The sequence below is a fragment of the Stigmatopora argus genome, chromosome 21 (genome assembly GCF_051989625.1).
Source record: "Stigmatopora argus isolate UIUO_Sarg chromosome 21, RoL_Sarg_1.0, whole genome shotgun sequence".
NCBI classification, from domain to species: domain Eukaryota; kingdom Metazoa; phylum Chordata; class Actinopteri; order Syngnathiformes; family Syngnathidae; genus Stigmatopora; species Stigmatopora argus.
In genome coordinates, this window is record NC_135407.1 from 9726940 (window position 1) to 9753995 (window position 27056).

The 27056-nt window shown below is 39.6% G+C and overlaps 1 protein-coding gene across 1 annotated transcript; it reads right to left on the reverse strand.

Annotated features, from left to right (window-relative positions):
• Window positions 1-3544: 3544 nt before the first annotated feature.
• rprd2a (regulation of nuclear pre-mRNA domain containing 2a) lies at window positions 3545-25353 on the reverse strand. Its single transcript, XM_077590769.1, has 10 exons — window positions 24863-25353; window positions 14156-14285; window positions 11572-11723; window positions 11378-11430; window positions 11135-11261; window positions 10884-11059; window positions 9593-9935; window positions 7289-7486; window positions 5934-6104; window positions 3545-5854 (listed from the first exon to the last, which is right to left on the reverse strand). Exons 1-10 carry the CDS (start codon window positions 25035-25037, stop codon window positions 4284-4286), a joined length of 3096 nt encoding a protein of 1031 aa, XP_077446895.1. The 5' UTR covers window positions 25038-25353; the 3' UTR covers window positions 3545-4283.
• Between the last annotated feature and the right edge of the window lie 1703 nt (window positions 25354-27056).

The window sequence follows — 27056 nt, forward strand, 5'->3', positions numbered from 1 at the left end:
CCCAAAAACTGAAATGGTAGGCTGGTTGAACACTGTAAATTGCCCCGAGCGTGAGTGTGAATGGTTGTGCGTCTCCTTGTGCCCTGCAATTAGATATCATTTGGGAAAACAAAAAAAATGGAAATTCAATATACTCTATTTACTACAAAAATATCATTTGGGAAAACAAAAAATTGTGAAATTGAATATTTTCTATTTACTAATAAAATATCATTTGGGAAAACCAAAAAAAATTGAAATTTTATATTCTCTATTTACTACAAAAATATCATTCGGGAAAACAAAAATATGTGAAATTGAATATTTTCTATTTACTACTAAAATATAATTTGGAAAAACAAAAAAAAAGGGAAATTTAATATTCTCTATTTACTACTAACATATTTGGAAAAACAAAAAAAAATTGAAATTTAATATTCTCTATTTACTACTAACATATCATTTGGGAAAACAAAAAAAATGTTAAATTTAACATTCTCTATTACTAAAATATTTGGTAGGCTGGTTGAACACTGTAAATTGCCCCGAGCGTGAGTGTGAATGGTTGTGCGTCTCCGTGTGCCCAGCAATTAGATATCATTTGGGAAAACAAAAAATTGTGAAATTCAATATTCTCTATTTACTACAAAAATATCATTTGGGAAAACAAAAAAAATTGTGAATGGTTGTGCCTCTCCTTGTGCCCTGCAATTGGCTGGCCACCAGTTCAGGGTGTCTCCGTGCCCATAGTTGGGTGGGATAGGCTCCCCGTGAGGATAAGGGCTATGGAAAATGAAATGAATTCTGACCCACTACTTCCTTAACTGTGATACGAACTAGGTACCAAAATTTACAATTCTATATTCTCTTACAGGCGTGGCTTAGTAAACTTAAGAAACAATAGGGTACAAATATTGATAACTAAAATTACTAAATTTAAAAATAGCCCTTTTCTCCATAAAGGGTAAAAAACTTAGTGAAAGGTCTCACTCTCCACATTAGTACCCGAATCACTGCGTGACAAATGGAAATTTAAAGGGTCATAAAGAAAAGCTGCGAATTAACTCCCCTCTTCGTTTTCACGTTGACGTTCCATTTACGGACGCTCCCTGACATCCTACAAGGCAAATCCGTCTTTTGTTCTGGCCGTGGATCTGGCCGTGGTCCTGAAATGCTTGAACAACTTCTGGCCCTCGTCATCGCCAACGCAATGTGACAGCAAAGACCGCTTTGTATCCGTTCGTGTGTTAGTGCGCACTCCAAATTGGGATTTCACGTGTCTTACACGCACGCCCCAAATGCAATGTGGCTTCATGTAAACAAAGAGGCCACATGACTGCAGGCTGCTGCACACGGCCGACATGCGCACAGCGACACCTTGCTCATAGTCACGATTTCGATTCACTAAGTTCTGACTATCTAATAGATCCACGGGCGAGCCTTTATTTGAAACGGGAGAACATGAACGTCAAGTGCGCCATCTGCCAGCGCGTCCTAAATCCTCATAAGCCTTCCCGGCGTGTGGTTAAATTCACCAATCAGGATGCGATCGCGGTCCATATTGACGACCGGAACATCAAGTACTCAATGTGGTGTGTGGGTCATTTACACAAGCCTTCAATTTTACGACCTGCAACGACATCTGTCGACCCAAAATCGAATCGTCGCAAATATAAAAGGATTACTACATGTGGGTAGAGTATGCACACAAAAAGCTGTCATCAGTATAGTAGTATATGACTATAACGTCTCATCCCATTTTCTGAACCACTTTATCCTCACTAGGGTCGCAGGGGGTGCTGGAGCCTATCCCAGAAGCGGGAAGGGGGGCACTCTGAAATGGTGGCCAGCCAATCGCAGGACACAAGGAGACAAACAACAATTCATGCCTAGGGGCAATTTAGTGTCCAATCAGCCTATCATGCATGTCTTTGGAATGTGGGAGGAAACTGGAGTACCCGGAGAAAACCCACACAGGCTCGGGGAGAACATGCAAACTCCATACAGGTGGACCAACCTGGATTTGAACCCAGGTCCCCCACCGTGAGGTCGACGCGCTAACCACTCACGCGCCGGGCCGGCCTGACTATAACGTAATTGGCTTAAAAAATATATAATAAATTCTAATTTAAGGATTATTTGTACTAGTCAATGTTCACATCATTTTTTACATCTGAAATTAACACAAACAATTCACTATGATAAATAGTGTTGACATGACAGTGATGCTATACAATTGAGGCTTTCCAATGCAAAGATTAAGCGCCATAATGCCACTGACACACCTGCATTAGTGACGACGTTCCAAAATAGGTTCCCATCACATGTGACACTTCAAAGTGTGGCTGAGGGGGCCCTGAGGATAAAAAAAGGAGGGGAGGGACGCTGATGAATCAGGAAATAGGCACTGAAGAAGGATCAAATAAAGTAATGCAGTAGAGAATCAACCTTATGTTATTCCGCATAGAAGACACACTACTTGATCACATCGGTAGTACAAAAAGACAATAAAGGATGTAAATCATCCCACTATCAACTATTAAGGCTTTCTTGCGTCATCAAAGACTAAGGCCTAAGAAGAAAATCCTAAAACTCATTAAATATTTACTAGATTTTTGATGAAGGCCTTTGACAGAGACTGCTTTAGTGGTGTTGCGACTTTTACAAATTTGAAGGTTCATTTGGAAGTCAACACCATGCTACACACTAAAATGACCTTTGCATTACATCCAATCTTGATCAAAGTAGTACTGCAGGGCTCAATGCTAATTTAACTACTTAGGGATAATTTAGTTTGTGTTTGTATACACATTTCTTAGGCTTATTATAGAACTTGGTGGGGGGGGGGTGTCTTTATAGTTTCTATTTTCTCATCAATATTGTATAAACACTTTGTTATGAAAGTTTGTGCTCATATTTGTCTATTTTGGTGGTTAGTCTAGCCTGCCCACAAGTAATTTAATCATAGGCAACAAGAGGGTAAATCATTAATTTTTTGGAAAAGTTTGTTAATTTCAGAGCTGGCGCCTAAATGAGATATAGTTTGTATATTAATGGCTATAATATTTCGAGCAATCCTTATAAGTTAATGTTTTCAAGCGTTTTTAGTTCGTTTTGTTCTAATTTATGCAAAAAAAAAATACACTGGTTTTGAATAAAACAACAAAAAAGTAAGATATGATAATCAGCGCTAAAACATTAAAGTTAAATGCTGCTAAATTTGTCCTCCCAATCATTACATACAGGCCATCAGGGAATGGTTGGACTTGAGTCATTATAAATCTGCAAATATATATGCAACCATCTTCTGAAAAATGTTTAATAATTAAAATGTTGTATCCTAGAACACTGAGCCATCTAATGTCTGTTAGCATTAATAAAAAAAAATGTGCGCTTGCCAACAAATGAACAGAATATTAACCGTAAGATATAGTATTTTTTGCACGATTTGTCAAAGCGCGTTGGCATGCTATTTTTCTTTTGACGGGTTCTAAACTGTGGTTTGAAAAACGTTCATGGCGGTTGTCTTCAGTGAATTGCGGTAAAGGAGAAAACGACACCATGATTTAAAATTAAACTTTTATTAGACAGTACAAATAAAATGAGTTTGTAGCATCTTCAACCCCTCCAAAACTTCTGCGTAGCGTGGGAGGTTGAAACAAATCTCTTAGTCTTCGTCTCCTTTTGAGTAGAAAGTAGCCGCTCTCATCGCAGCAAAAATATAGTCAAACAATTAAGAAATCATTGCTTCACAACTATAAACAGAGTTCCTACTGTGAAATAGCTAAGATGATTATTGAGGCAACACAAAATGTAAAAAATATACATTGCTTTCACTTACAAAGTGAAACGTGGTGCTCTAAGATGGAAGAATTGCTGGCATGAAATGAAGCAGTGAGAACTGCTAACTAGAGAAAACGAGTATAGCAGGAATATCAAATCGCCCACATCCCTTTGACACTCCTCAAGCTAAAATTATTAATGAAAAGTAACATGAGGCTATTTGAGGCTTGACCACGTGCACAATCTAAATGGTATTAAACACCGATTGTTGATTATTATATTTACAACAAAACTCCAAACAGAATGAAAAGAAATATATATATCCACCTCTTATTTTCTTTCATCTTCTGTCTTCTGCACTCTTTTGGGGCTTTTCTTCTCTGCTCGCTTTCCTGGTGGGCTCTGTGGCTCTCATTCAAGTCTTTTGGGTGGGTTTGGATATATTTATTTTGCTTTGTCAACTCTAATCCTGCGTCCTTTAGCAGTTTCACATTTGACCTTCCACTGTCCCAATTGTACGGTCAGTAGCGAGGGGGAAGAAAGGGTCTTTTGGGAGTGAACATAGGACCAGGATTTAGACCTCCTCTGGGACCTGGTCGTTTGCCCATTAGTCTTGGATCAGGCCCTTGAAAATTAGGAAACGGTGCACGTGGGGGACCCCTGGGGAAAGGGTGAGGGCCAAAGCGGGGACCCCGAAATGGAGGTCGCATGCCAGTAGGGCGCATCTGAAAATGGTGTGGCGGCGGCGGACGTCGGGGTGAAAAGTGACCACGAGGGCTCTGTTCTTGGAAGTCCTGATTGTTAAAAGCATCATGTGAACGAGAGGGAGGCGAAGTGAAGCGCCCACGGCCTCTGGGGAGGTTATGCCGAGGACTGCCCCGTGGGAAGAAAGGAACTTCGGGCCGGATGTAAGGTGTAGTCTTAAACCGAGGGCCGGGGTGGTAATGTTCGTTGTCCTCTTGATAGTGTATGTCTTCAGGGGTAGAGAGTTCATCATCGGGTTCATCGTACATTGAATCGTCTGGCCGAAACGTTGACTTGTGTCCATGTTCGTGGACGACCATCCTGGGAATGCCTCTGCTCTGACAAGGTTCGGCAGTGTCCGCCTCTTCCTCTGGGAGAGAAATTTGGGGAAGAAGACTCGGAGGGGGCGGTAACTTAGGGACAGGAGGAAGGAGGTTGCTAAAGAAATCTGAAGATTGCTGAAAACTTTGAGGTTGCCCAGCTTTTTCTGCTTGGTACTCAAAAATCTTGGTCTGGTTATTAGCAGGCATCGTCTCATTGTATCCTACTGGTTGCTGGAAACCCCTATCTGGGTATGTCTCACCATACCAACCCGGATTACCCATCCCCCGTGTACTACCTGTAATGCCTTGGGTTGGAGGTCCTCCACCTTGAATAGAAATGTCCTGATATTGCGGAACAGAATCTGAAATTTTAGTTTCACTAAAAGGGTATGCTTGGTACAGCTGGCCATTCTGAGCTACATCAGGCTGCAAGTGGTCTTGCAGGTTGATTGGTTCTTGCTTTTGAGTAGTACTCTCCTGGAAACCAAAGGGAGCTGGCAGCACTCTTTCTGCCTTTGTACTTGAAGAGTTTGGGAGCCCCACTGGTATGTCCATGACCTCATCTTGGGTTGGGGTGCCTCCCCCCTCATCGCGCACCGGCGTTCCATCCTGCGTGTCGGTTCCTGTTACTGGGCTCAAATTATCCACTCTGTTGGGTAGGTTTAAGGTGAAACCGAGGTCAAAGGTGTTAAAAGAAGGGTTACCTTGCAGAAAGGTGTGGATTTTGGATTCTAAACTATTGGGTGTTGCTGTTTCTGTGGGTATTGCAGTTATATTCATGTCTCTAGGAATATCCAGCAACGGGGCAGTGATTGGCATGATCTCAGTAGGCATTTGTGAGGCTTGGCTTTGCTGGACATGGACATTTGATGGTGAAGACAATTCCAATGCAGTAGAGGAGGGAGTGGAACTCTGATTGGTAGCTCCTGAAGCTGGAGTGAATGAGGGTACGGAAGGACTCTTGCCTGTATTGGAGGACTCCGCAGGGACATTTGGAGCAGGGCTGCTCAGAAGAGAGGAGATGCCTGATTGAACGAAAGTGAAGGATACAAGATGACTGGACAAATACTGTGGCTATTCTTGCAAATGTAAAAACAACCTTACCATCAAGGCCACCTTGGGCTTGGACCTTAGACAGAGCACTAAGGAGCTCTGCAGGACTCATATCCACCTTTGCCAGAATTTCAACTAAAGATGGGGGATCCTCAGGCGGAGGAGGTATTGTCTGGACTGAGGACTGTGGGTTAGCTGCAGAGGGACTCTCCACTGGTGGTCCTGCATTGCAAAGAGGGACACACTTATAAAGACTAGGCCTGTCACAAGAATTACTAAATTGACTTATCGTCCAATGTATAAAATGGCTGACAATAGGTCTTCTGGATTCAACAAATTACATTTGTTGTAACATTGCTCTAGCGTCCCAGTGGCACGAGTGGTTAGCGCGTCGGCCTCACAGCCCTGGGGTCCTGAGTTCAAATCCAGGTCACGTAGACCTGTGTGGAGTTTGCATGTTCTCCCCATGCCTGCGTGGGTTTCTTCCGGGTACTCTGGTTTCCTCCCACATTCCAAAGACATGCATGGTAGGGTGATTGGACAATGTAAATTGCCCCTAGGTATGGGTGAGACTGTGCATGGTTGTCCGTCTCCTTGTGCCCTGTGATCGGCAGGCCACCGATTCAGGGTGTCCCCTGCCTCTAACCTGGAGACAGCTGGGATTGGCTCCAGCACCCCCCGTTACGTTACCCTAATGAGGATAAAGCAGTTCAGAAAATGAGATGAGATATTAGGAAGTTTTGAGATAAGAGTGTACTGTAGACCTCCATTAAATGAGGCCATAAACACACTTAGAAAGAACATCATGACATCATAGAGTCAGACTGACGTCATTGTTGTTTAATTTGGTGTAAGGAATGTATCATTATGGTGGTTTGCCAACTGTCATAAGTATTACAAATAGAAGAGCAAGGAAGAAAAATAAATTAACGTCCAGTCTTGTGTGAGTGTTTGCAGGATATTTGATGTGCAAATACAATTTTTGTGGTTTCATCATTTATCTTCACCAAAGACGATACACCACAGCTTTCCCACAATACAAAGCCTACTGGTTTCCATGGCAGTACAATGACGTTGCAGTCATTACGTACCAAAATGTAAATAGTATTGTGTTGTCAAAAAGGCAAAAAAAACACTACAGACTATAAATCTGCTAGCGAGCACCCGATATTGCTTTAAAATAAAGTTTTTTGGCATTTATGGAAATGTCAGGGAACAGGACTAGAACTCAACCTAGAAGAAGAAACAAGGATGCAGTGAGGGACGAAATGAAAGTGGCTGGTGTAGAGGAGGAGTGTGCAAAGGACATGGTGAAATGGAAATTGTTGAATTGCTGTAGGGAACCCTCACGGCACAAGCCAGAGTGTGGTAGTAGTAGTAGATATTTACACGAGCCACCTTCTCACCTGTGTTTTTCATGGCCTCATTTAAACTGTTGAGAATCGAGCCAATTTTACCCAGGTCAACACCTCCCACACCCCCTGGTGTGGTTGCTGCAGAGGTCGCATCCGATGAGGCATGCTGTGCTGTTGCTATGGATAGCTCTGTGTTTTTGGTATTGGTATTGAACACCAAAGAGCTAGGGCCCTTTATTTGTTCATCAACTGTGGAAGACAAAAATGGCAATATGAAACAAGTTTGGCTACATCAACCAAAGAACATTTTTGTCCCAAATCCATGGACAAAAAGGGGTACAAAAACAAGACAAATTTTTGATGCAGATTAGCCAACAGTATTTGATATGAACAGTTATGGTAACAGATGTTAGTTTGGTTAGTCAACAAACACTGGTTCCACAATAGTAAAAACAGATTGCAATATGAATTGTCTACAAACCAAATTACTAAATAGTTGCATTGAATTGAATGCTTTTATTGTCATTATATAAGTACAATGAAATTTAAAGCTTTCACCACGTAGTGCACTAATAACATCAAAAAACAGACAAATATGTACTCAATAAATAAGAAAGAATTAAAGAAATAGTCTTGGTGAGATCAGGAGAACGGAGCGACCTTGTTTCGTCTGAAGTCCAGGGTGAGTCCTAAGAATTAAATGCAATTATGTGGCCAAATTTCAAGATGTTATTCAGAACCGAACATATGTCGAAAGTTTGAATGGCGGGCTGTTTTAGAAGACGAATACAGTAATCCCTCGTTTTTCGCGGATAATGTAGACCAGACATGTCCGCGATAACCGGAAAAACCACAAAGTAACTATTATTACTATATACCATACCACATGTTTTCGTGCCTAAACAAAAATACAAGTAGACAAGAACAATTATCAAGAAGTGTATTTATTAACTATTACAGTTACAGTCATATGAAAAGACTATAATGTATTAATTAATATCTAAATATATGTATAATTTAAAAAAAATGTAAATACTTTAAGTACTGTACTCAGTGAAAATAGCTTCTCTCTGATTGATTTAAATAACAGGTTATTGGAGCTTTAGTCCAAGTCCTCTTCGTCATATTCAAGATTCATTTTTCTTGATTCATTTATGCCGCCCATGTGAAAGGTGCCCATGCCTATGCACTCACACAACCCTATACTATTACAGATACAGGGTTCTTAACTGAGGACTGATATTAACTTGGGTTGTCTTTGTCCTCTAGTCCAGATTACATCCCAGTTTTTGAGGAAGAGCTTTGTACTGTGAATCGTTTGACCACAGCTTTGTCAAATTTTAAATGGCCGTGGCCTAAAGAAAACGCCTACACTTCTGGGTCTTGTTCAGAAATGCCCTCGTCTTTGCATTGTAGTTTCACTCTAGCAAGGGTGGATGGCACTGTGGATTGTGTTCACTGGCAATGGTTTCTGGAAGTATTGCAGAACTCATTCTGAAATTTCCTTTACATAAGCATGCTTGTTTTTGGTTCAGTGATCTTGATCTCCGCTACTTTTAGTTTGTAATTATTTTTCAGCTGGGTGGCCCGGCACTCGAGTCGTTAGTGCGTCGGTCTCACAGTTCTAAGGTCCAGGTCTCGAATCCAGGTCCGGACCTTCCTGTGTGGAGATTGCAGGTTCTCACTAGGCTTGGGTGGGTTTTCTCTAGGTATGGTGGTTTCCTCGCCACATCCCCAAAATATGCAAGCTAGGCTGGTTGAAGACTCCAAATTGCCCCTAGTTATGTGTTAATAGTTGTCTGTCTCCTTGTGCTCTCCAATTGGCTGGCCACCAATTCAGCGGGTCCACAACTTGGTGCCCGTAGTTGGCCCTCACCCAACCCGTGTGAGGATAAGCGGTACAGAACATCAATGAATGAAAAATGTCTTTCAGCTGTCGGTTAGAGCAATTGACCTTTGCACCCTCTTAATAATATCTGTCTGAACCTTTTCGAGATTTTTTAAGACAATTATATTCAAAATCAAGATATGCCTTAAAATAATACATTTTCTCAGTTTAAATATTTGATCCTTAATTTACGCTCTATTTTTAAAATAATATTAAAATGTAGTTCTTGTACATCACTGTATTTGTTTTTTCCCTAAAATATGTGTCAATGTTTTTGGAATCAAGTTTGTAATTTACAAGAAATTACACATTTGAACTGCAAAAAAAAAAGAACAGAAATGCTGGTCAGTGAACATAAAATTGAACTGCAAAACATGAAGTTGGCTGTAACATGGATTTTATTTTTTACCATTAGGTGTCAAGATAACATTACTAAATAAATACCTTTCCCCCGTTCCACTGCTCACCTATTATGTTCCCACCGACTACTTCCTCCTCAGACAGGTCCATGTCTTCCACTTCTCGGTTCACGTTGTCCTCTGAATTCAACACTTGTTTTGGGGAATCGCCAATAGAAGACAGTGGACTTGGGGCTGGGGGTTCTGCTTCATCATCCATAGCGAAGCCGTCTAGATCTGAATTAGGCTTGGCCAGTTCTAGGTCGTGGAAAGGAGATTCGGAGCCGGTTGGAGATGGTGCATCGGCAGAAGGTGAAGGAAGAGGCGACTCATCCAGATCTGGTAAAGTAGCTTTGAGGTTGTCCAGCTTGCGCTTCAGGTGGGACACCCGATTAGCAAAAGTCTGGTAGGCCTTGAAGAAATAAGGATAAGCAACAGAATGTAGGAACGCCTTAAATAAACTTTTAAATTCAGTTTATTATGAAAATATCTATCATTCTGTAAATGAGACTGTAATGGTCATTGAAATCAAACTGACATAAGTAACAATGAATCCAATTTACTAAAAATTGACGAATTAGGTTAGAAAAGTCTAATTTCAAAAGTAAATAAGAAAAAAAAAATGCAGCATGAGCAAATTATGGGATTCTACCATGTTCAATTGGGTGAAATATATACCGTATTTTCGCGACTATAAGGCGCACTTAAGTCTTAAATTTCCTCCAAAATAGACAGGGCGCCTTATAATCCAGTGTGCTTTATATATGGAAAAAAAAATTCAAATGTGTCATTCATTGAGGGTGCGCCTTATAATGCAGTGCGCCTTATAGTGGTGAAAATACTGTAAGCTAAAAATAAAATCACAGTGAAAGAAGTTATGCCGTTATCAAGCATTCATTCGGTTTGGGTAGTTGAATAAATGGGTGGTAAGTTAGAATTTACAAGCAGCCAAAGGGGCCTGTCATGGAGTTTTATGTGGTTGAATGATATTGAACACACGGACTTTAGCCTCATGTTTAAAAAAAAGCTTATTTTATCAGTAATTATCTATAAACCAATATAACCTCTAACGGCCATGCACCTGAAGTGTTATATTTTAACATGACGAAGCACTGCTATTCATAGTTTTGTTGTTAATATACAAAGCAAAAAAAACTGTTCATTAAGATACATTAGGTCTATTGAATAGTACTCTGATGCAACGTCATTTTCTCTTAAATCTTTAAAGCAAGATTTCGTTGTAACTGAAGCTAGTAGAATGACTGGTTAGTCTATCACAAATGATAGACCACACACACACAAACAAACAAACAACAACAAGACCATTAAAATCATTACTTAAGGGATGGATTCAACTTACATTGGCGACAATTTTGACTTCTTTGTACTGCATTTCATAGAATATATCTGCATTCCCTAGGGTTTCCAGGAGAAGAGGTCCTGCTTTGTTTTGTTTATCAAAGAATTTGACAAATTCTTGTAGCTGCGTATTGCCTTCTTCAAAGTCCCGGGAAAACTTCTTTCCTCCTGCTTTATCTGAAAATAAATCGGAAAAGAACTTGTAACGACAGACAACAACAAAATGAAATTACAGGGACAAAATTGTGGAACCTTTTAGCTTTTTGAGAGCCTCTGAACTGCAGATGTCGACCCTCATAGCTGCTAATTGTTTTTCTCGTAAGTCCACATCGTCCATTGACCTCTTGTATTTAGATAGCTGGTCAACCAGGGACTGGGGCTTGAAGAGCAATTGGAATAAAGATCAGATGAAATTGCAGATCAAATTCCAAATAAGGTATTGTAATTATTATTTAGTTGCTGTTTGTTTTAAAGTACAAGAGTACTAAAACTTACCACAAATTCTGCAACAATCTTGGACCGCAAATCTGCCTTGGACTCAACTGGAGCTTTTAATCAATTAAAAACACAATTAAGGCAGTGTAATACAATGTGTGTATTTTTACAAATAATACCCATGAATAATACATTTTGATCTTGGTAATAAAATTCCCGTCACAAGATCAGGGGTGTAATTCTGACTTGCTTACTTTTTTGGTCCAGGGGTGTAATAGGTGGTGATTCCTCTTTTACTAAGCTGTTCCTGAGCTCAGCAATCAGCACGTCTGTATATACACTTCTTTCCTGCCAGATGGAAAGTATCCTCTCCACAGATTTCACCATCTTTGCATCACTTTCTTTTCTACATAAGATTGATAAGACAGTATACCATCTGTATTGTAACACAGGTGTTTGAATTGCTTGATGATCAAGATGAGTTTTAGCCATCCAAATCAATTCCTCATTAATCATCATTGAGTGTAACAACAACTTTGTGATTAGTAATGGTTAATCTGATCATGAATTACAAAATACAAAACAAATTTTCAAAAAGTTGGGAAGCTAGAAAAACTGAATAAAATCTAAATGCAATGATGTGAAAGTGGCAGTTTTCAATATTTTATTCAAAGTAGAAAATCAACGATGAATGAAAAATCTAAACTGAGATCACGTCTATTTACAGTCAAAATGGCCCCGCAGTACCCATTACCCACATCGCCACCGAATGCATCAATGGGAGTATCACATAGCCGCACACAAATGACACTACAATAGACTTCCTGTATTCATTTTTTTTTCTAGAGGTGCTTTCCCATTGGCTATCAACCAACACCTTGCTAGGCTTCCATTTGTTAGCAGGAAGCTGCGTCGCTATGATTCCGAAAGTTTAGCGCGCTGTAGAAGAGAACAAGCTTGAATATATTAATAACATCTTTATTGCTGTTCTGTACTAATATTCTTTTCTTTAATTTTAAGGATACAATCTCATGCAGAGGTGTACAGTAATCCCTCGATTGTCACGTCTTCACGCATCGCGAATTCACTACTAGACCTCAGCACTGAAGTAAAAAATAATCATAATAATTTGTAAAGTTCATAAAAAATCCACGCTGAAATTCGCAAGGGGAAGCCACTCCCCTCTCCTCCGCTTGCTACTACGACTCAGCACTGATTTTTTTTAATTTCATAAAAAAAAATATTTTTATTATTTTTAAATAGGGGTGACCCTACTTTGCGGTTTTTCGTTTATCGCGGCCATGTCTGGTCTACATTAATCGTGATAATCGAGGGATTACTGTACTTTGCAATTTTTTCCCCTATTAATTTTTTTTTTAATGTAAATTTTAAAATTTAAAAAATGTGAAAATTCACGCTGAAACTTGTAAGCAGAAGCCACTCTTGCTACCACGACTCAGCACTGAAAAAAAAGTTATAATAGGGGTAAACCTGCATTGCGATTTTTCGATTATCGCGGCCATGTCTGGTCTACATTAACCACAATATTCGAGGGATTACTGTACAGTGGTACCTCGACATACGAGCACGCCGTCATACGAGCATTTCGAGATACGAGTAAAATTTCGAGCAAATGATTATCTCTAGATACGAGAAAAATTTCGAGATACGAGAAAGCCAGGTGGCCAAGACATGAGAGGATGTTTATCATTGTAGCGCACTGTCTTTTTTGCCTCATCTCTTTCGTGTATAACAGATATCTACGAGCACTGGGCGGAGCGTTGCATTTTTTTCAGTGTTTTTTCCATCACTCAGCGCGAATGCCGGAGCGATCGCTAATACGAGGAGTATATATTACTTCTCGTTGGCTGCTCATAAAATTTAATCTGAAATTGGTTTACAACTAAGGAGAAAAAAACTTGCAGGTAAATGTTACAGGTGTAGGCTAAGGACCGCTGTGGGGACTGTTTTTCTTCCAACCAATCCAGCGCAGACAGTTAGCCAATGAGGTTTGTTTTGAAAACAAGAAGCACATGACTTCATTCAGTCCACTGATTTCTCTTGTACGACCAGATTGGTGAAAAAGTGTCGTCTTGATGCGTTTGAATGAAAACCTGCACCCACTGCGACCCTTTGTGGAATAGTTTTCTACCTACACCTGGGCTAAGCACTTGTATTCAGGGGAGAGAAGTCATCTGTGTAAGCTTGCATGTTTGTGGCCCCAGCACTTTCATGGCCAAGACTTTGAATTGATAGTGGGTTCTTCTTCCTATTTAGGTAGTATTGAATCCGAATCTTAGTTGAATCTGTTCATAGCTAAATTCAAACAAAGAAACAAAATGCCATTTTTCTCTGGTGGCTGAGTGTGGTAAAATGTATTACATAAATGATTTAGTGATTCAAATGCAAATTCATGCCTTAACGTCTGCGACTAAATATCTGTTTATTTACCTATGCGAGAAAAATTACGTTATTTCAGCTGATGGCATAGAGCACAGGTGTCAAACTGATTCCAGAAAGGGCCAAGAGGGTGCTGGTTTTCCTCCCTACAGAAAAAGCGCAGACAGTTAGGCCAATGAGCAGGTCTGCTGGAAGAAACAGCACCTGACTGCAATCAACTAATTACAGTTGTAAGAGAACAGATGGTGAAAAGGTGTAGTATTTGTGGGTTGGAACGAAAACCTGCACCCACTCGGCCTTTTCTGGAATGAGTTTGACACCTATGGAATAGAGTACTCTGCAATAATTAACGAGGACCTGCCAAATCTTAAATCAGTTGGAGTAAAATAAAGTAAATAACACTAAAATTCCAATCATCAACACCATTTTAATACTTACTTTAATAGCACAAAAGCCTCAGGGAGCACATCTGCAAAGGTAGTACGGTAAACTATAGCATTTTTTCTTTTGCAGTTCTGAATGACATCATTGGCGAGGTAAAACAGGTTCAGCTTGTGCGCCGTATCAGCTGTCGGAAAAGAGAAGATTATGAGATGCAGGACAACACAAAAAGATCCAAGTGAAACCTCCCTAGCATTTTTTTTTAATGACTCGTTGAAAATGTCCTTAACATAAAGCTATTTCCCCATTTTATGTAAATGTTCTGAAAATGTTGCAAAAATCTAAAACTTGTTATCTTGGGTTAAAATTGGTTAAGTTTATGCAACTTTTTTATTTTATTTTTTGTAAATGGCCATATGTGAGGTAAATTTACACTGTTTCTCTTTGTGAGGCTGAAAATAGTCTGCTTACCCACTCGTGATGATCTCTTCAGTTGAATTTTTTATTCATTTCATATTGCACAGCAACTTTTGGTTTGAAGCCAAATTTATAAATATAAAGACGCCAGTCAAAATTTCTGCAGGTTTTATTCTTTACCTTTCATAGAGTAAGGAGAGAGTAGTTATAAAGTAAGGTAAGATAGTTACTTTCATATTTGAATAAGAAGGAAAGTAATTTATTTACTTATTCACAGAATTTTGAAGTTTTAAATTTGAAACAAAAAAATGTTTTATTGTGATAATTATCAAAAGACTGATAATATTTTTTTTCATCGTGATGACAATTTTTGTCATATCTCCCAGCTCCAACTTGAATGCACACTAAGACTGTCAGCTTTTCTTATGTTTCCAATGATCAGCAAAACCCCCAGAACTGAAAACGAACACGAGACATTGTAGGTAGGAGGTCAAGGCACAACGCTAACAAGTTACATACATCATGTGGCTTATAATATTTTTAATATTTGAGGGCTTCAGACATATTTTTTGGGTGGTTCAATATGGTTCTTTTCAAAGTTTTGTGTTGCTGACCCCAGATTTAGACATTTCCTGGAGCCACTAATTCCTTCCATGCCTGTTCCTATAATTGTTTCCTTGGATACTAATTGGTACTCTTAACCAAAATTATTTTCTTCTGGCACACTAAATTTACTGAGGTGAAGATAACAATGATAGGTATTTTTACCATCGATATTTGATTATAGTGTAATTAAAGTTAGTTAAAGGTTTATATTTACCAAAGACATGCCACTTTCCATACATTAAGGCTGGCTATGTGACATATGGTCTTCAAATCAAACACCTGATTTGTCCCGTGGAAGTTAAATTTTAAACTTTAATGTATGATTTCCATCAGCACTAAATTCTTTAGTAAAAATAGCTTGGGTTGGATGAGTTAAAAGGCAACTACTCTCATATTCTGTCCGGCATAGTATCAAAAATTTTAAAATTTTAAGTGAGCCAGAGCATCTGTTGAGAAAAGAACATTTATGCACAATCCTCTTGTTTAATCAAATTTAGGAGAACCATCAACAACACCTGAATATGCCTAGGAGAATAATTTGCCCTCCTTTTTTTCCCTCAAACCAACAATTATTTGGGTAAACAATCTATCAAAATATAACTTTCACAAAAAAGCCATGTTGAGACACAATGTTTTTAAATATTCGAAGGCGTGTCAAACAAATTATACATAATTACTGTATAGTCTACTTGCGCTTTTTTAAAACTATTTTTTCTTCTTCTTGCACGTCAACTCCATGTGATATGATTTATTTATTCAATAAAATGTTATGGTTTTTTTTGACAAGACAAATTCTCCTATTCTTTTAGTCAGTAGGTATATCATGGGATGACATTTACAGTATGCTTGGAAACAGGTAAAATGGATGAAAATGCGTGAAACGTACAAAAAAACAGCGGGATGGACGTTGCTAGCTCAACAAATGATAATAGCAATTGCGGAGTTTGATTTTTTTTTTTTTATGAACGATTTGATTGGCAGAGCCCTCGGTATTCTGGAAATGGCGAGCTAACTCATCAAGGGTAATGCGTCACTCTGGTCTGGAAGAACATAAAGCAATTTAATGGCGTTGGAACAGTGAAAATAATAAATATAAACAGAAACTAAATATTTTATAAAGTGGCCTCATTATACAATTACAATAAGATTTAAAGCTTCACCATGAAGTGCACACAAATAAGTAGTCATAAAAAGATTTATAAATAGCAAAAATGAAGTGAGGTAAAAAAAAAGTGACGAAAGTGGTTAGCAGCACGTGAGTTAGCTATGGACTTTTACTGCAAGTATCAAAGTGCAAAATTATAACATTGCAGTGCTAAGACTGAATAAAAGTCTGAAAACATTCCTTATTGATACACATCTGGCTGTGTTATGGCGTTTTACATATGCAGTACTTAATTGAGTCTAGATTAGGTCCTCTTAGGTGCAAAACTCGAGTTGAGTATGATGACGGCTTTTGGGAAGAAACTGCCCTTGAGTCTGTTTGTTTTGGCTAGTATGGTCCTGTAATGCCTGCCAATGGGAAGCAGGTGGAAGCCAGGATATGTATTGTGATCCTTCACGACTTCTTGTGGTGCGTTTTTGGATTTCTGTCCAATACTTTCAAAGCTTGCTTATAAATGATTTCAATTGATTTTAGTGTTGTTTTGCAGGCCGATGACCAACTTGTTAGGGAGTAAGTCATTTGTGATATAGCCATTGTGTCAAAATATAAATTTGCTGACTCGTGTTAGATTGTTTCTAAAGAACCTAAAATTGGATACATTTAATGTAATTTGATTTAGTGTGTTTCTTTATCTGTCATTTAAAGAAAAGTTAAGAGTCAAGACTGATTCCTAGGTATTTAAATTCTTGGACTACATTGATTGTTTTTCCATGGACAAAAATGTTGGGGTCACTGTTATTTCTCGCTCTTTTTGAGAAGTACATACAGATAGTCTTAGATATGTTTAAGTGTAGTTGGTATTTTTCATTTCATTTCAATTTAATTGGAAAGGTGCCAATTCTAAATCCCCTGATGTGAACGGTTGTGCTTCCAGCGACATTGAGCATTTTGTGGCAAACTAAGCAGCTTACTAAACACAGGTTCTAAAAACACTATTACCGTATTTTCTCGCATATAAGCCGTATTTGTCCCTAAAAAAAAATGATGACTGAATCCAGGGTACGGCTTATTTGCGCACAAATTATTCTTGACATGCACGAAACTGCAAGGTGACAAAACCGGAACGCCATAACACAAGATAATCCGGCCGATTCGTTAATTTATTTCAAAACAGAGAAAGGATAAATAGATAAAATGCTATACAAAAAATAAACCGTATCTTGCATAAAACATGAAAGAAACTCATTTGTGCCGGCCATTACTCGCTCAGGACGGCGCCATCTTCCCTAGGGAGCCTAGTTAAACGTACTCTGACTGGCCAAACGCTAGTAGCCTAGATACATGTGTTTGTAGTGTTTACCAGCACATCCCAATAGTTGTTAAGGCTGACTCAAAGGTCTTGCAGTCGATTATTGAAATATCAGCCTTGATACCTGCGTAAAGTGTATCTCATGCTATTATTGCACCCAGAGACTTGGTGCTGCACACATGACTTCCTTTTTGAATTTGTCTACATGCAGCCAACACCCTTTTGGAACACAGAAATAAAATATTTTGAATGTTTAGCTGCATGATTGTACATATAAGAAATAAAATTCTGTTTAGATTTTTTTCTTTTTATTTCTTGTTCAAAAGAGACAACTATTGCAGTAATATGAACCATTGAAAGAATGGAGATATTTCGACATCTTAAAACTTCTGGTAAGAAAATTGTCATTAAAAAGCACCAGGTTCTCGTCAAGATACTTATTTTTTCAAATTGAATAATTTGATATTTTGTATTTACAAAAACAGGAATATTAACGTCCTTATGATATTGACCCAAATAGTGTACAATCCAGCAGACGATCCTTTCAATTAATACAGTATCTCAGAAATACCATACGCGATGATTTTTCTTAAGATTTTACCTTCAAAGTAATACATTTGTACTCGTTTTAAAACCATGAATATGGAGGCGAGAATTGTGAATCAGGGTGCGTCTTATACAACAGAACATGTAAAATTCAACTATTTTAAGGCAATTTTAAGGGTATGGCTTATATATGCAGAGGCAGCTTATATGCGAGAATATACAGTAGTAATCTACACATCATCTTTGGTTGATTACATACCCTCCTCTCCCACAAGCAAAACCCCTTGACGCCCTAAAACCGGACTCCTGGAGGCCCGAACCCGGGTGTGGTGGCACCCTCAACACCCCAATAACTTTCACTCATGTCTCTGAATAATCTAACCACAAACATCTAAAGCTTTTTTCAGAACTTGAAAATGTGACAGGTCATTGCACTGAAAATAAAGAACTCATCTTTCATCTATCTCCACAGGAGAACAAAAGTACATTTGTGGATTAAAACACACAGAAAAATAATGTTTGTTAATAATTATTATTTATTATTAATAATAATTAGTGTTAGGTTAGATTAAACTTATTTTTGAGTGTGTCTGCATCGTAATCCAAGTTCATTTAAATTTGTTTATGTTATGTTACGAGTGCGTTGACGTGCAAAAAGTCCCCCCCTCTCACTCTGTCTCTCTCTCCCCCCTGCGAAATCCGTATAATTTTAGTACTATTAAACACATTTGAGTAATATTAAACCACTAGTTATTTGTTACTTTGTTAATAGATGGCGAATTAGAACAAATAAAAATGTTTTTTCCAATCCAATATCCTGTTTTGGGTGTTTTTTCAGAGGTTTGGAACGAATTAATTTGTTTTTAGTTCATTTCTATGAGAAACGTTCGTTTGAGTTACGATAAAATCGACATACGAGCTCAGTCTCGGAACGCATTAAGCTCGTATCTCGAGGTAACACTGTATATGGCAGAAGAGAAGGCAATGAACTTTAACTTCCTAAGACCTATCTGTTACTTTGTTCATAGATGGCGAATTAGAACAAATAAAAATGTTTTTCCAATCAAATATCTTGTTTTGGGTGTTTTTTCAGAGGGTTGGAACGAATTAATTTGTTTTTAGTTCATTTCTATGGGAAACGTTCGTTTGAGTTATGAGAAAATCAACATACGAGCTTAGTCTCGGAACGCATTAAGCTCGTATCTCGAGGTACCAGTGTATATGGCAGAAGAGAAGGCAATGAACTTTAACCTCCTAAGACCCAGACTCTTGCAAGGCATGCATTTTTATTTTCTCATTGATATTTAGGCTAATTGGGCCCTGATGGGTGTAAAAACAAAGAATTATCTTTTTACATGATGTAGTTTCTGAGAAAAATGATATCGACATCATAAGTGGACGCCAGACCCTTGTAGTCCAAAATTTAACATTGTAGTCTTATGACAACCAAAAATGTGATGTCCACACGTGGACGCCAGGTCCTAGGAGGTTAAACTATCAAATCAGAATCGTGGACCAGTGCAACACTGGTGGCGCTCCTCTTTGTTAATAAAATGTGGAATGCAAACATGATATCCAGGTGGGCCAGTGTCCTCGCGGGTATTTTGTCGAACAACAAACCCATTGCTGATTGGTTGTAGTGATAGGTGATAGAAATAGAACTCTTTCGGATTGTCCATTTACACAGTACACAATGCCAACCGTCCTGTAACTTGTTCCGCTTCAGCAGAAGGTCAAGGAAAAGAAATAAATATGAAATAAATAATATACAGTTTTGCAACTGTTTTTTTTCTTTCAAATTTGTAACTTCAAACTTCTGTGAATAAATAAACACGACAACGCACTCGTAAACGGAACAAACAAATTTAAATTAACTTGGATTAACATATACAGACACTCAAACATACGTTTAATATAACTTTACACAAAACTGAATTCTAATTTTGTTGTAATCTTTTGTTACCTTCGTTTTCCGGGTTGGCGGTTTGCCACGCCTCCACCCTCACGTTCGCTATCAATGGGCTGTTTGCTGTTGTACTACGTATTCCCTTCAAAATATTCCGAAAATGATTCACACAAATGTCCTCACAATAGGATAACCCACGACCACTTGCCAACGAGAAATAGTCTTGTAGTACATTTTAGCGATCGCTCCGCTGCTCGTGGGGACATCGGGGGCACCGACTCGCAACTCCCTCGTTGTAATGGCTCTGGTCGCAACCGCTTTGAACAGCGCCTATGAGAGAGAGTTGCGACCGGAAATATTGCGAGGAGGGAATTGCGGGCCGGTGCCTCTGGATGTTATGAGCAGCGAACGAGAAGTAATATAAAACTCCTCGTATTAGAGAAGAATAACAGGAAATGCAACAGCTGAGCTTACCCACGTATTGATTGTGGGTAATGAAGTTTTATTCTGAGAAAGAGTGCCATTGCCTATCGGCGTTGTGTGCACGAGTATACAGACGCTCCCCTACTTACGAACATTCAACTTACGAACAACGGTACATACGAACATGTCTGCAAATTGCGTTTAAGTCCAAAAATGTTCGCAAGTCCAATTTTGTATTTCGCGTCTTTTTCGGAGTAGTACTTCTTTCCGCCGCTAATACCGACGCCTGGCGCTGTGAGAGCTCAGCTCACCCAGCATCTACCTTCTTCGTTGCAATGCGGAAGTGCGTGAATGTATCTCCAGTGTGCAAAGAACCTTTTTCATTTGTATCATTAAATATCTCATGCATCCAATATTGAATATGGTTGGTAAAAAGCTAAAGGCTTCTATTGAGGGAGTTGCAAGGAAGAGGCAAGCCATTTCATTTGAAACGAGTGGCAATAATAACGAAGCTTGATGCGCGTCAGAAAGTGGTGAGCGTTGCACATTCAGTACCATTTATAAACAGAAAGATCGAGCAGCAGGACCCAAATATTGAACGTTGCACAAAGTTTGCAAATCAATTGAATGATGCCATACAGTGCTACTGCATCATTTATGATGAAAAAAAGAAGAAAACTTTGCAATCGTCATTAGGTCGCTTCTTTTGGCCAGTTTCTAATACATAAATCTATCTCTCTCTCTACAGTACTGTACATATTCTCTCCATTTTATTAAATGTTTTTTTTTCAGTACAAACCAATGCGTGTTCCTTATACAAGCCTTAAACATACAAATGCACTTATATAAACCTTCAATATACTTATATAGGCCTTAAACATAAATTATAATACAAAATATAGCACTAAATCAACTTACAAACAAATTCAACTTATGAACAATCGCTCGGAACCAATTGCGTTCGTAAGTTGAGGAGTGTCTGTACTTCATTACCCAGAAAGCCCTCTTTTTGCGTTTCCTGGTCGCAACTCGTCTGAAGAACTCATTCGGTGCTCGTAGTATTGTTATACACCAGGGGTCCCCAAACTTTTTCTTGTGAGGGCCACATAACTTTTCCCTTCTCGGATGGGGGGCCGGTGTCAGTTTGTAACAGAAAAAGCCATGGAACATTAACTTTCTGTTGTGCCATGCACAATCTTCTCCCTTTGCTCTGAAGTTTATGCACAACACCACAACCGTCATTACAGAATCCCACGTCAACATTTTGCAGCACAGTGCTTGGTGGTGAATTTGGCAGTGGACTCGTAGCGGGGCGGTGAGACCCCTTTTTTCCAACTCCCGGTTCATGCGTCCCATTATTAGACCGCGAGTTTCGGCCACCATGCTAGGAGCCCCGTCAGTCGTGATGCTAGCTAGCTTTGACCAGTCCAGGTCCAACTTCTCCATGGTTTGGCACACTATGTCAAAAATATCCTCTCCCGTTGTAGTCCCTTTGAGACTTTGGAGGGCTGCCAGATCCTCGCAAATCTCAAAGTTTGCGCTAACTCCACGAATAAAAATGAGCAGTTGCGCTGTGTCTTGCACGTCCGTGCTTTCATCCAGTGCTAATGAAAAAAAGTCAAATTATTTCGTCTTCTGCTGCAGCTGGGCATATACATTACTCCCGATTTCTTCAACGCGTCTGGTCATTGTACTCGCCGACAGACTTACGGCATTAAATGCATCTTTCTTCTCGGGACACACCTCCTCCGCGACAGTATCCATACATTTCTTAACAAACTCTCCGTCAGTGAAAGGCTTACCGCTGCTTGCTATCAATTTAGCAACCCAAAAGCTGGCCCGAGCGGATGCCTGGTTCTGCTGAGATAGTAGTCCACTTTTTCGCTTTGAGAGTTTGTCTGCTCGTATTTGGCCTTGCAATCTATCGTACTTGTCTTTGTGACGGGATTCATAGTGTCGGCAAAGATTGTATTCTTTGAATACCGCCACCGTCTCTTGACAAATGAGACAAACAGCCTTTTCTTTGCATTGAACAAAAAAAATAATCGTTTGTCGACTCCAGGTTAAATATCCTGCATTCTGAATCAATTTTTCTCTCACCTAACTTTTTCGCCATTATTCCGTTCTCAAACAGGTTGCAGTTTTAATATGCTTGAATGGTCCGCGATGGTCCCAGGGCTCCGCCCTCACCTGCAATCGTCCAGATGTCTCGGTAACACTGCTCGTGCATGCAACGGTGGACGTGCCCGCATGCATCAAAGGGAAACACTCTCCCCGCGCGTGTCACCAAAGAAGCAATGCGAAGCCCCGCTTCACTGGGATGATTTGTGGGCTCAGCAGGGGTGCAATGAACCAAACACAAGATTAAAATGTCCCAGTCTTCAAGGCCAAATAGGAAAAAAAATCCGATAGCGTCTCTGGTATTGTTCAGAGGGCCGGTCCAAATGTGCCAGCGGGCCGCATCCCCCCCCCCCCCCCCCCCCAAAAAAAAATTCCAAAAAAAAAAATAATAATAAAATATTCCGATAGCGTCTCTGGTATTGTTCAGAGGGCCGGTCCAAATGTGCCGGCGGGCCGTAGTTTGGTGACCCCTGTTATACACGAAAGATATGCAAAAAAGACAGTGCCATGGCCACCTGGCTTGGTCGCATCACGAAATTTTGATCGCATGACGGGCGAATTATTCGATTGAAATTTCCGTCGTAAGACGAGAATATTGTATTACGAGCGAATTTAAATGAACTTGGATGACGAGGTAACACTGTTAACTGCAATTACACTACCTTAACACCACAAAGAATAGGGGCGCTGATGCAACATGAACGCTAGTTCCAGGCCAACATTCAGTAGATGAAGAAGAGCGAAAGGACTGCAACACAGCCAAATTGAGCGATTATGAGAGGCAGGACAAGACTGAGCCTACCCACTAAAATATTCATATAATTATAATATTATATAATAATATAACATATATTGTCTCGGTCGTTTTCTTTCTTTCTTTTTTGTTTAAATACCTCTTAAATAGCTGTGCACAAACAGCAGCCTTATTGAAAATTTCCTAATATCCTAATACTGGGATTGGTGTAACAGGTAAGATCGGGCCGAAAAAAATCCAGCCCGACCCGGCCCGCGGGTATTAAAGCCCGAACCGGCACGAGCCCGACCAATTAACTTGGTTTGCAGGCCCGAGTCCGAAGCAAACCCGAAATGTCATTTTTTATTTGTGAGGACTCGGGACTCGCAAATCGGGAGGAGGGGTGATTTATGATAACAAATTAAAGCATGTCTGTCTTTTGTAAAGAAATCTAAGTTAAACAAGACTGTATAAACATTTACATCTTTTATATAATACTATAGATGTTTGACGATCATCACTTTTGCCAGTACAGCTGTTTAAATGCCTGCTCAGCGTTGAGGTGCCGGTCTATGAAAGCAAAGCGCCACATTGACTACATTCAGAAGCCAATGTTTCTGTAGCATATTCAAGAATCAATTTGAAGCTTTTCCACACCTCACTCTTACCGTGCGTATTTGTCTTTTCAATTCTCCTGTCTTTAGTTTATCCCTAACTTCTTGCACTTCTTGCTCCTCCATATTGGGGATACAAGGTCAAAATAAATGCGGACTTGTGGAGGGGAAGATTATTAAGAGGGTGGCGATCATGTGACGTGCGCAGACGTGCGGCTCCTGTTTAGTAGTTGCATTGCAATTACATTACAGGGCTTTCTCTGTTTTATCCACTATTTATTTTATAACAAGTAATCCTTAATTTAGTATCCACACATCGTTTTAGTATACATTTTTATAAACATATATTTATTTATTTTTTAAAAGGCAGCGAGAGAGACCACACCGTTTTAGTATACATTTTTTTCAGCGAGAGAAAAGGCCAGCCCGACCCGACTCAGTAATGGTTGACATTATAGGGTCCGAATTTCGGGTCAGGGTGGGCCGGGCTCAGGCTCGGGTTTAAGATCTCACCTCTACATTGGTGTAACCCTGAAACATATGAAAGAAGCTTAATTAATTTGCATTAGAGAAAGCTGTTGAAAGGCTTGATACCCAGACAAATAAGAGATTCGGCTCCATCATTACTTGTTTTTTGTTACTAATGGGTCACCTCATTTGGATTAAGGGATATTGCTACTATTGCGCACATTACCTCGAGTATTGTTCTATATTTAAAAGTGATATCCCTGCTGATATACAGTACCTATTTATTCCACATTCAATTTATTGGATGGAAAGGAGGAAATAGAAGCTTGGATTGACAACACAAGTGTTTCACTGTCAACTCAGGCGTTACTTTGGAAACGGTTAAGCTTAGAGCAACGCATACTCCTCGTACTAATGAACGAGTTACACATCAGTCTAATCAAAATAGTTCCCATTTATACCAGCAAGCAATTTTATCTACGAACATCTCAGGATAGAAAAGTTATTGCTACTTACATGTTTTTAAGCACTTGCTCCACTGTCGCACTATCATGTTGTGGTGCTTCTTGTGGTCGATGCACCACGTTGACAGCCCTTGAATGGAATCCATTGTGTTGGTTAGGTTAATTAACTTTTGTTCCAGTACAGCCTCAAATGAGGCACTAGAATTGCGAGCACTTGCCGCTGCCATCCCTTGTTTTCTTTATCTTGTCCTGTCTAAAACGCACCAAAGTTAGCTATGGCTAAGGGCTAGCTTACCGTAGCACAGACTCGGTTGCCGTGAGCGGCCATTGCCGTTTCGAAAACGTAAATATGAACTATTTCACTTAATACGTCTAGTAACCATACACAGTTGATACGTGTATGGGAGGAGAACGCGTGGGGAGCGCAAATTTTGTCTTTTTTTAAATACAGTGTGCTCAATTCACTAGGAAGACTTCGTGCGTTGCAGTACTTTGTACCGTGAGGACTGAAAATTCCGTGTTCCTTGCCGGAATAAACTACTGGAACACCGATCGCTGGCGGATATCCGTCTCTAGCAAGTCAACATATTCAGTGAAAGAAAAGCTATGTTTACATACCTTTAATATTTCATTACATGTTATGCCTTATGAAAACAGTCTTGCATAAAGTGATGATGAAATTATATTAAACAACTGCTGGCAATGCTAACCCGAATGCTATTGCTGGAGCAGGCTTTGCACTCTTAGCTGCACACTACTATAGTCACTTTTTTCACTTCATTTTTATTCTTAAGTAAATCTGCCTATTTGTGTGTGCACTTCAAGCTGGAGCTTTAAATCTCATTGTACTTGTATAATGACAATAAAGGGATTAAATTCAATTCACTTGTCGCTTATGTCTGTAACATTAAGGCCAGTCAAATAATATTTTATGAAGAATCCAGCCACCCAATGGCGCAGTGACATTTTGGACGGACGACGTCCATAATGATCAAATAAGTCCCAAGCATAATAGCGATTATTTATTATTATAACAACTCATGCGGCCTGGTGACTTGAGTGGTTAGCGTGTCGGCCTCACAGCACTGAGGTCCTGGGTTCAAATCCAGATCGGTCCACCTGTGTGTAGTTTGCATGTTCTCCCTGCGTGGGTTTTCTCCGGGTACTCCAGTTTCCTCCCACATTCCAAAGACATACATGGTAGGCGGATTTGACACTCTAAATTGCCCCTAGGTATGAGTGTGAACGTGAATGGTTGTTTGTCTCCTGGCCACCAATTCAGGGTGCCCCCTGCCTCTGGCCTGAAGTCAGCTGGGATAGGCTCCAGCACCCCCCGCGACCAAAAGACGGCGACCAAAAGACCGACGATCAAAAGACCGGCGACCAAAACAAGGTAAAACAACACGGTCTACGGATCAATAAAAGCCAACAATGGACATGAGCAGTTTTACTGATCCGACGTGTGAGTGTATAAGAGTTTGTATGTACATGCGTTGTCCCTTTAAGAAGCTACGTCAGTCAGGGTCTTAACAAGTTCTCCAACAAAAAACAATAAGTTCGGGAAATTTGGAGCTTTTCTTTAGCCTAATAATTACTAGGGCATTAAGTATGACTAAATAGTAATTCACAGTTTGTATTTAAGGAATTTGAGCAACGATTTAAATGGTAATTATCACTTACCTTCCGGGTGACCAAAAGATCCGCGACCAAAAGACCGGCGACCAATCGGCCGTGTACCGGCTCTAGGTTACGTGTCAAAGTGGTGGCCCGGGGGCCAAATTTGGCCCGCCGCATCATTTTGTGTGGCCCGGGAAAGTCAATCATGAGTGCCGACTTTCTGTTTTAGGATCAAATTAAAATGAAGAGTATAGATGTATATTAAATTTCCCCTTTAAATCAATAATTGTAATTTTTTAATCATTTTTTCTGTGTTTTTAGTTCAAAAATCATTTTGTAAAATCTAAAAAAATATATAAAAAAGCTAAAATAAACATTGTTTTAGATCTATAAAAACTGAATATTGAGGGCTTTTAGTCCATTTATTAAAAAAATCTAAATATTATATCTAAAATGGTCAGGCCCACATGAAATCAAGTTGACGTTGACGCGGCCCGCGAACCAACCCGAGTCTGACACCCCTGCTCTAGGTACTCAGCAGGCCGCGACCCTTGTGAGGATAAGCTGCGACCCTGGTGAGGATAAGCCGCACGGAAAATGAATGTGGGACATCAGTCTCTGTATAATGA

What these genes read in the sequence shown, in the direction of transcription:
- rprd2a (XM_077590769.1), bottom strand. Translation starts at nt 25,037, where the DNA reads ATGGCAGCGGCAAGTGCTCGCAATTCTAGTGCCTCATTTGAGGCTGTA. An exon ending in TACACCCCTGGACCAAAAAA is followed by an intron (nt 11,431 to 11,571) that starts GTAAGCAAGTCA and finishes ATTGATTAAAAG; the next exon opens with CTCCAGTTGAGTCCAAGGCA. An exon ending in AGTCGGTGGGAACATAATAG is followed by an intron (nt 7,487 to 9,592) that starts GTGAGCAGTGGA and finishes TGTCTTCCACAG; the next exon opens with TTGATGAACAAATAAAGGGC.